The following is a 9,674-nucleotide window of genomic DNA, read 5'->3' as shown; positions in this document are numbered from 1 at the left end:
CAATCCTTCAAATGATGATGAGAACATGCAGTAACACTGGATCAGATTTCTTAAATATAACCAAGTAGGAGGTTTAGTGTGGACCAATTACGGTGGTGGACAGAACAAATCTGTGTCATAAAACCAGGGGGAGTGAATACATACAACTACATAGTTAAAAAAATAATTGAGCATTCTGTTCCCCTGATGAAGACGTCTTTTGAACAAACCAGATTGGTATTTCATTTTAAAAGCTCACTAAATGTGTTTTTTTGCATTGTGTGCATCAAAACTATTTTAATGCATGTGTTGAAAAAAATGATTTTCATTGCCTTTTGTGTTTTCTGCTAAGTAGATATATTTAAGCACGCGTTTGTGAGCCATGCTGTAAACCTAATAAAAGAAAGCCTTTTTTTCATAATAGTTCTTACCATTTTTTTTAAAGAGAGACAAGTGGGATTTAAGTTCTTTAAAATAAAAAGAATAACATTTGAGACACTAACCAGAATGATTTCATCTAAGAACCCACAAAAATGTTTTGTTTAGTTCTGGGCTCTCAGGAAATTGATGTGTTTGTGCACCGCTGTGTGTTGCAAATTTTTTTTTTTTTTGGACCTCAGGTGCAATTTTCCCACCGACTAGGGGTCAGTGTCAAAGCCGTGTGAAAAAGCTGCTGTAACAGCATGTGGGTGAAGATTCTAGTGTTGTCCAAATGGCAGCGAGGAAGAATTATTTGACAGAATGTCAGGTCAAGATAAACTAAAGAGTTCCCCGTCAGGATGGGAAAGTCCTACACAGTAACAGTATTGGACACTGAAAACTGAAAACAGGAGAAAAAAATGAAATGAAGGAATCAGGAGAAAGCTGAACGGTAAAAAAAGAGGAATTCTGTTCTTAAATTTCCTTGGTCCCTGTTATGATTTCTGACAAGAACTGATGTTTTATTCCAAGTCTATTGAGAGAAATGGGGGGCAATAACCCGGCTCAGATGACCTCCCTGCTGTTGCGAATGGCACAGCAGAGCACCATGCTGAAAATCATCCCGATGATCTGTTCAAGGGAAAGCAGAAGTCAATGAGAAGTCATTTCTAAATGATTTAGTCTTTTATCGTCTCTTGACTCACCATGACTCCAGCGATGGCGATGCCCACATAGCCAATAATGTAGAGTTTATTGCTGAAGAACTCGTTAATTTCTGCCTCACAGTTCTGTAGGATTCAGAGCACAAAAGCAAAGTCAACATGACTCAATAATTAAACAATCTTATTAAATTGTTGCTCTAAGAATGTACCTTTGTATTCGATGTCACCTCTGGACACGGACTTTGTGTAGTTCCACAACATTTCAGCTAAAGATAAAAGCAATCATGTGAGGTCAGAGCAGGACAACATTTTCCTTTAAGTCATTAGTGTTTTTAACTAACCGCATTGTGAAAGGTCAAGACTGCTGTGTTGTTCGTTTCGTAGGCATCTTTGTAGAAGCTCTGAATATCCTTAATGATCTGGGTGGGAGATGATCAATGAGCTTTCACGCTAACGAGTACTATGAAAGATAATCTGTAAAACTGACAGGTGGATTGTACCTTCTCTTTACTGAGGAAAGCAAACACCCCAGCAGCCACTTCAGACCCAAAGATGATCAACAGACACGCGAAGAACTAGAAAGAAAAAAAAATGTTTTTGAATTACAAAAAAAAACAAAAAAAAAAGTCCAAAAGAATTGGGATATTTATACGTGTTATGTTGGCACTCACTGAGCCCAGCAGGCACTGAGACTCCCTGACAGCTCCACAACATCCGAAGAAACCAACCATCATCACCAAACTGCCAGCACCAATCAGAATGTACACACCTAGAAAAGACAGTTAAAAACAATTTAACAGCTTATTAAAATTACATTATAATTACAAGAATGAGTGTATTCTGTATAAGACCGTCATTCATCATCATTGACACAAGAGGGCAGCATTGATCATTTACTCAGACTAAACCACTGATAATACATTTGGATGTTTAGCCAAAATGTTTTTAAGAGTTTTAAAATTGCTCAAGTGTGTTTTTTATGCAGGTGTGAGCTGTTTTGAGAAAAAAATGCATAAATGATTGCTAAACAATGCACCAGCCCACATATAAAGTGTCTAAAATGTAGCCAAAATGTCAACATTACTGACAGTATTCCTGTAACTGATGTGCAGTGATGCCGCAGATGGACCGTTCCTTATGATAGAAAACAAAGTGGCTTCTGTTTTGATATTTTTCTTTTTTTTTAATCACATTATAACACAAAAAGGGGCTCTGTGTGTGTTAACAACTGTCAGGCCCTCCCAGCTGTTTCTGCAGCCATTTGCTGCACGGTATTCTTAGAAGAGCTGACAAAAAAAACACACACCCATCCTCCATGAAATCACATTTGTTTTTAGGCTGATGTCACTCTAACACAAATAAAAGTGATGACATGTTTTTGCAGGGCTATTTCTGTGTAAAAACAAATCCTCTCTCAGGTGGACAGGTCTACCATTTCAAAACCTTCGAAGTACCAATCAGACATGGGAGGACGTCCTCTAGAGACTGAACCAAGCGGTGAAGTAAGTTTCACATAAACCATGTGTGGGAGTGCTTGAACGTTCACCGTTTCATTTTCTTTAGTGTAATAACAGCTATTGAGCCGCTTGTTTACACCTAAACACTCCGCCCTATTTTTACATGGTCGCATCATTGCTCTTTTGTTTGCCTTAAAACCTTTTCATGGATCACTTTCATTACTGTGATATTTTTTAATAATCAAAAAATGAATTATGTGTTTAAATATAATTAAGGTCTGAAAGCATAAGAAGATTCTTCCACTTTATTTGAGATGGTGCTGAGGCACAGTTGTATACTTCTACCTACACTTTTACCATAGAAGCAAACAGTGCGGTGTAAAAGTCGATGGAAAATCTTCATTTAAGTTTGCTTTCCAGGCCTACTTTTATTTAAGTGGTCTTGAGGACTTTCCAAAGGTTTTCTAATGACACGTCTACTTTTTTTTTTTTTTGTAAATTCCTTTTCCATTCTGTCATTGCACTTCAGCATCTTCAGAGGACTGCAAATTGGACTTTTGGACGATTTTCGCTTTTGCATGGACACATTATTGATTTTACCTTTTATATTGTAGATTCTTTCACAATAATTTACACACCAAGAAAAGATTAAAAATCGTCTTAAAGTAACACATTTTGTGGCTTCTTTTATTCTTTTAAAACGTTCATGCAAAGTTTAATAGTTAGACTAAATATAAGTAACACATCCTTAAAACCTTAAAACAAAAGCTTTTTAAAACAAAAAATAAACACTTTTAATGATTTAAAAGTTTAAAAGTTGTTGTGTCACAGTGTGCCAACCTGTAAAAATCTGCTGGGGGGTGTGAGCTACAACTCACCAATGAAAAAGGTGTCTGGAGCCTTGCTGTCATTGAGCAGAGAAACAGTTTGTGGGTCAAAACGAAGCCACAGTCCAACTGCGAGCACGAAGGATCCCATTAACTGGATGTGTAAAGAGACAGAAATGAAAAAAAAGGGTTATGTTTCAGTACATGTTTGATCCACTGGCTCTATAAATCAGAAATGTAGGTACAATTATATTTTTACAGTAAAACATCATTCTCATGTATGGTCTGAATTTGCCATTGTGGTACACTTTATCCACCAATCTGGAAGATTAATCTCCACAAAGCTCAAGTCTTTCCCGATCAAATATCGTCTTCACTTCATGGGGAGCAAAGGCCTAAAACAGGCTGACACTTTCAAACTCGTGAATGTCTGGATCCTTTCGGTTGTCAACTGAAACATTGAGTTTTAAACTCATTTTACTTTGTCCTGACTGCTTAGATAACCTCTTCATAGGTGTTAAAATAATAAAAAAACAAATGTCTCACAAGGTTTTGACTTTATTTTAATCTGACAACACCTCTTTAAGAACAAAGTTTCATACTGATCTTCCTTTGCTGTTTGCTCCAAAGCAGAGATGCATTTACAGCTTAAGGCAACGGACAAATCAATGGGGAGAGGTTTTAATAATTACTTAGGCCAAGGCCTCTCGGGATAATCCAGTCTTAAAACCTTTGAGCTGAGCTTCACAACAACACATTGTATATCTAGTGTATGTGTGAATGTGAAAAGAGGTTTGAGAGATGATTTATGAGCATGTGGGATGTTCTGCTGCACGGTTTTAGTTTGGAATTGTGCCGCCTGATGTGTTTCATCTTGCTTTTTGCATTGTTTTCTCTTTGCAAGTTCCAGATCCAAACATTATTTATATTTTCTGAAATTGCATGAGCTGTAAAGCATTTGAGGTGTCGGGACGCTTCTAAACCAAGCATCCAGTGTCATGTGCTGTGATGTATGGGACAGCTGAACTCTCAGGATTTGGGGATTAGCAGGTCCAAAGTGATAAATAACAGCGAAGACTGCAGCTCCACAGATTTACCGAGCCGGGTTTTATTTGTGTCGACAGAGTCTATCGGGCAGCATGAGGGATGTGCATGAAGATCTGCAGGAGCTAAGCCTTCCCAAGACACCGTACATTGTGCTTGAGTGGTGGAGGAGCATGTTATTAGTTCATGTTGGACAAGAGCGTTGCATTTAGCCCAAAAATCAATACTTTTATGGTTGCGTTTAAAAGCCTTTCCAGAGCCTGCAGTCAGAGCTTGACATCCTAAATGCATCAATAACACCCACACTAATAGCTTGACTATCCCAAACGTCCAATTATCACCCTCTCTGCTTTCTTCCTGCCTGCTCACCCCCTCTCTCTTATCTCTGCTTCTGCAGATCCGTGAAACAGCCCCCTCCCCTTCTGATTTATCAACATAAATCTCCATCGTTGACCCATCAGGCCTTCCCTCAAAAGACAAAGACCCACTGTGTTTTTTGCAACTACACGATGTTTATCTGCACAACCACATTAGAATAGAGGAAGAAAAGAAGAAAGTTGCCCCTTTTTTATCACCCAATTCTAAAGACTTCACTCCCCCTTGAGACTTATTTCTAAAGACTTCTCTCCTCCCTATAGGTGCTTTTGGGTGGGGATGGAAATATCTTTGTGCCGTGGCTTTATTGAGGTTATTTTCAAGTTTAAGACTTACGTTCAATGCTCCAGTTAAAGCGTGAATTTGTGAGGGGAATTTCCATGAGCTGACACAGGGCTGTGGTCTTCGGTCAGAGACACTCCGTGGCACTTGCAAAGGTCCAAACAATACAAGCAGACTTTTTACTGTAAATTAAAGTGACCAAAAATGGACGCCAAGACAAAACTGTCTGAAACCTCTTTAAATTCAAAGCAGAGTGACAAATTATTCCAAAAATAGTACTCTGTCTGGAACATGTTTGGGAGAACTGGCAGATTAAAAAAAAAAAAAAAACGGACAGAAGGAGAGTGTTTAAAAAGAGTGAGATAATTATGGGTGGAGTAAATCCTATTGTGCTCGCCATCAGGCAGGCGTGGTGGAGCCAGGCTCATTTTATCCTCCAGATTGACACTTTATTTTAGCAAAATAATCAATAACTTTCAGAACTTTCCACATGTAGAGGTTCCATTTTTATTAATAAAAAATGAGCCAAAGTGCAAAAGTTGAAAGGTTTAATGTTCGCTTCAACACAATATTTGGGAAATCTTTTGGTCCTAACAGTTTAGCTTAGAGATTTTGTTTGAATCAGATGTTTGTTCTTTTGTCGTGCCCTGCTTTTTTTCCTTTTCTTCACAGAAATCATTTACATATCGCCTCATGTACGTCTACTGTAGCTCATCTCAAACAAAGAAACACCTGCCTTTCCCGTTACGGTGTCCACTGACCAATCAGAGCAGACTGGGCCCTCAAGAGATGGCGGAGGGCATGAGGTCCCTTTGCAGCATTGAATATTGAGAAGCAATGAAATTTAATTTCAACCTTTAAGTGTTTGATAGTTATAGTTCCTCGATGCTTAAGTGTAACTAAAAAATACGGCTCTAAAAGTTTAACCAAACATATTCTTTTCATGTCCTCTGTTACAAAATTGGGTTGATACAAGCAAAAAAAAACAGACATTTTGTTTTATTAAAATGGAAAATAAGAGTGTTAATTATTTTTTTATTTAGTTAAAATAAAGATCTCGATGAAATCTGTTTTATGTTGCAATAAAATGTGACTAAAAATAGCAGAAAAATCATCATATCTACCACAATTTTGTCACAAGAAGACAGATTAAATTTTGTAAATTATTTCTCTTAAAAATGTTGCAGTTTTGTGTTTTAAAATATTGTTTGATTGTAGTTAGTTTGTCTATAATGCAGCCAGGATCCAGTAGTTCCATTTCTAGCTCACCTTAGAACTAAGATTTAACAGAACAAAGTTCAAAGTTTGTGTAATCTTTAACTTGAACTTGGCAGTGAATATCATGTCATGCATTAACCTTGAGCCAATCTCAGAAGAACAGGAAATGCCAAAAAACATTATGCACTGTTTGCCACTATGCAACAGCAGCAGACAAAACAGGGCCGACTGAAACTTCCTCTTGAGCCAATAAACTAGTAATTTATTAAGCAAAGAAGTGTCACCTTTAAACTGACTACACAGAGCTCTTTCACTGAAAGGGCATTTGTGAGTGTAGATGTCACAAAAAGACTCAATAATTAACTTTTCACAAGCAGCAAAATCCCCATGTTTTGTCACTTTGTCCCTCCTGAGTTTCGGTGTCTCATATCTGCTTCTGATGTGCCAACATGAACAAAATCTCTGCTGTCCTCTGGGATCACCTCATTGCTTAGGGGGAAATCCTGAAGTCCCTTTCTTCCTCTGTTATTTGAGAGTGTTAAAAGTGGCTGGAAAGGGTGGGGTGGAGTGGGGGTGTTCATAACTTTATAGGGTGCCCAAACTGAAAGTATTGTTGAGGCTCTTTGAAATAAACAAACAGCGTTCTATTTTATCTGTATCTGGGTCAAATTCCAGCCAACTGTCCCTCTTCTGCCATGTGAGCGCGCAAACGCGCACAGGAATATCCCTCTCAATCTCTCCATGACCCTTTTATTTCCTCGCTGCAACCATTTTTTTCAGTCACAGTGGTGTCATGCATGTAGATGCCTGATCAGCATTAGTCTGCCCGTTTTTCATATCTTCTTGTTTTTGCGCGCAGACGCATCACATCAAAGATGTCCAAATTAACAGGTCCAGTCAAGTATGGGACAGCACACAGCAGCAGCAGACACTCTATTGTCCCGCCATCACAATGGATCCTTTCACAGTCCAATCAGCGCCTGATCCACTCCACGGAAGCTGCTTTGCTAAATGTTTTTCCCTTTTACGCACACATGCGCACAATGGAACTCCTCTAAAAAGGATGGATGTGGAGACTTGGGAACAGCATCAACACAGGAAGATGTTTTTTATGAGTGAACACATTATAAGTTTGAGTTTATGTGAGCAAAACTGTCCTTTTCCTCACTCCTCTGAAAACAGAGATCTGTATCTTTAGAAGGAGGAAGCTGAAGTAGCTTTACGCTTATTAGGTTACTTTTAGAACAAATTAGAGCGAGCAGCCACGAGGTCGCTTTCCATGCAGACTCTCCCTTTCTGTCTTTTCATTCAGTCTTCCTTTCAAAAACATGCTTCCCCGGCAACAAGGGGGCGGGTTTTTCCTCTGTGGAAAATGTGATTTGCGTTGGTTGAGGCAAAACTAAGAGAAAAAAAAAGAAAAGAAAAAGAAACTGTTGACTGTCACTCGTTGTGTGCCGCGCAGGACAAGTTCTCTCCTCTAGACTGCAGCGCCATGAGTGAATTGTAAAGCTAAAGCGCCTAGATGGGCTGCGTCTCACTCGGAGCTGCACTTGTTCAGGGGTTCGTTCGGTGCTTTTACGCACATCCTGCATCCCATCGCGCGCGCGGCATCAAACGTGAACTCACCCAGAAGATGAAGTTGAACACGAACAGAAGGTATTTCACGCATTTCATTCCTCCTTCCACCTTCCCCATGTCGGATGATCGGCGTTGGAGTATCTCAGTGTATTCCAACCAGAAAGCTGCAGAAAGCCGCGCTCTGGGACAATAACAGACTACTAGCCAGTTGGGCGACAAGGAGCGCCGTCCTCTCTGTGTCTTTCTCACTCCCCTCTATACGCACGCGCACACGCACAGCCGCACAAAACACTGCAGGATCCGCTTAGAGTCTTTCCACACCGCCCCCTTTTATCATTGTAATGAGGGGGTTCGGGATACCTGACATACACTTGTGGGTTCGTCAAGTTCTCCCTCCACTCGTGTTGTGATCTATCTGTAAGCATCTGAACATGCTTCTAAACTTGCTTTCAGTTCAAAGTGGCTTCAAATTTGACCAAAATGTTATTATTTAAATTAAAGACAGTAGTTTTGTGCACACAGTAGTTTTAAATTCTGTTGGTTGTCTGAGGATCTGCTGTACAAGGAAACCGTTTGCTGACATCAGTGAAACTTCCTATTTTGACTCAACCAAAGTGAGGAAATGAGAAGATGAGTCTTTAAAGCGACAGTGTAGCTTTATATGGAGCTCAACAACCAGAAGTTGGCTGTTCATGAGGTCTTTTTGTGGTCAGAGGATGAGTTTAAATGTGAATGTTATATAGGGTTGCAGAGGTTACTCTTACACCAATAATATAGAAGTGCTGACTGATTGTAATACATATCTAAACTTTGCAGAAATATTCATTTTGATAAAGATTCTATATAAAAAAAATCAGACTGTTGTTAGTCAAGATTGTTTTCTTAAAGAAACAACCCGAAGACAATTAATGATTGAGATTGCAGGTTAGTAATAAACAAGTGAAATGATTTAACATGACATTTATGAGACATAATAATCATAATAAAAGGTTTATGCATTTTTAATTATTATTTGTAGTATGCTAGATTGCATTTTTATTTAGTCCAAATGCAAATAACTCAAATATTTTATTGAGGTTTAACTGTAAATGTATTGATTGGTGTGAGGTATTTGCATTTGGACTTTTTTCACTTTTCAGTCACACCAAGTTTTGTCTTTGGATTTGGAAATAGTTTGTTTCAAAGAACCAATCAAAGCAAAAATAACACAAAACAGAGCAAGAGACAGAAATATATATCTATTCAGAGATATATAAAAGTTTGGAATAATAACAATGATGGGAAAATATCCAAACAGCTGTAAATACAGACGTGGACAAAATTGTTGGTACCCCTCAGTTAGAGAAGGACAAACCCTCAATTCTCACTGAAATCACTCAAAACTTACAAAGTAACAATAAAAAATAACACGTGTGATGTCAATTAAAGGACGCACCTGAGTTAATCATGTCACTCTGGTCAAATAGTTTTCAATCTTTCATTGAGGTACCATCATTTTTGTCCAGGCCTGTTTCATTAGATTGTTTTTTAAAATAATCATGTTAATCAACAATTCAAAAGTGATGGCTGATTTTGATTGTTTCATTTTCAAAATAAAAAATATTTATTGTTACTTTTGTAAGTTTCAAGTGATTTCAGTGAGAATTGTGGGTTTGTCCTTCTTTAACTGAGGGGTATGAACACTTTTGTCCACCACTGTAATTCAATTAAAGCTCTCAATCATAAATAGACATATTAGTTCTTCTGCATACAGTACAGGCCAGAAGTTTGGACACACCTTTCATTTAATGTGTTTTATATATATATATATATATATATATTCATGACTATTT

General features: G+C 38.2%; 1 protein-coding gene across 1 annotated transcript; it reads right to left on the bottom strand.

Annotated features, from left to right (window-relative positions):
* Positions 1-556: 556 nt before the first annotated feature.
* LOC112159205 (tetraspanin-2) lies at positions 557-8,191 on the bottom strand (the record flags this gene model as incomplete). The annotated part of the gene is given in 8 exon segments (XM_024293123.2): positions 557-1,029; positions 1,104-1,187; positions 1,271-1,327; positions 1,403-1,480; positions 1,562-1,636; positions 1,733-1,830; positions 3,397-3,499; positions 7,891-8,191. Coding segments are annotated over 8 exon segments (630 nt in total). The 3' UTR covers positions 557-963.
* Between the last annotated feature and the right edge of the window lie 1,483 nt (positions 8,192-9,674).

This window comes from Oryzias melastigma, linkage group LG7 (genome assembly GCF_002922805.2).
Source record: "Oryzias melastigma strain HK-1 linkage group LG7, ASM292280v2, whole genome shotgun sequence".
Lineage (NCBI taxonomy): Eukaryota > Metazoa > Chordata > Actinopteri > Beloniformes > Adrianichthyidae > Oryzias > Oryzias melastigma.
The sequence above is the reverse complement of the archived record's forward strand: the minus strand, read 5'-3'. Positions and strand labels throughout refer to the sequence as shown.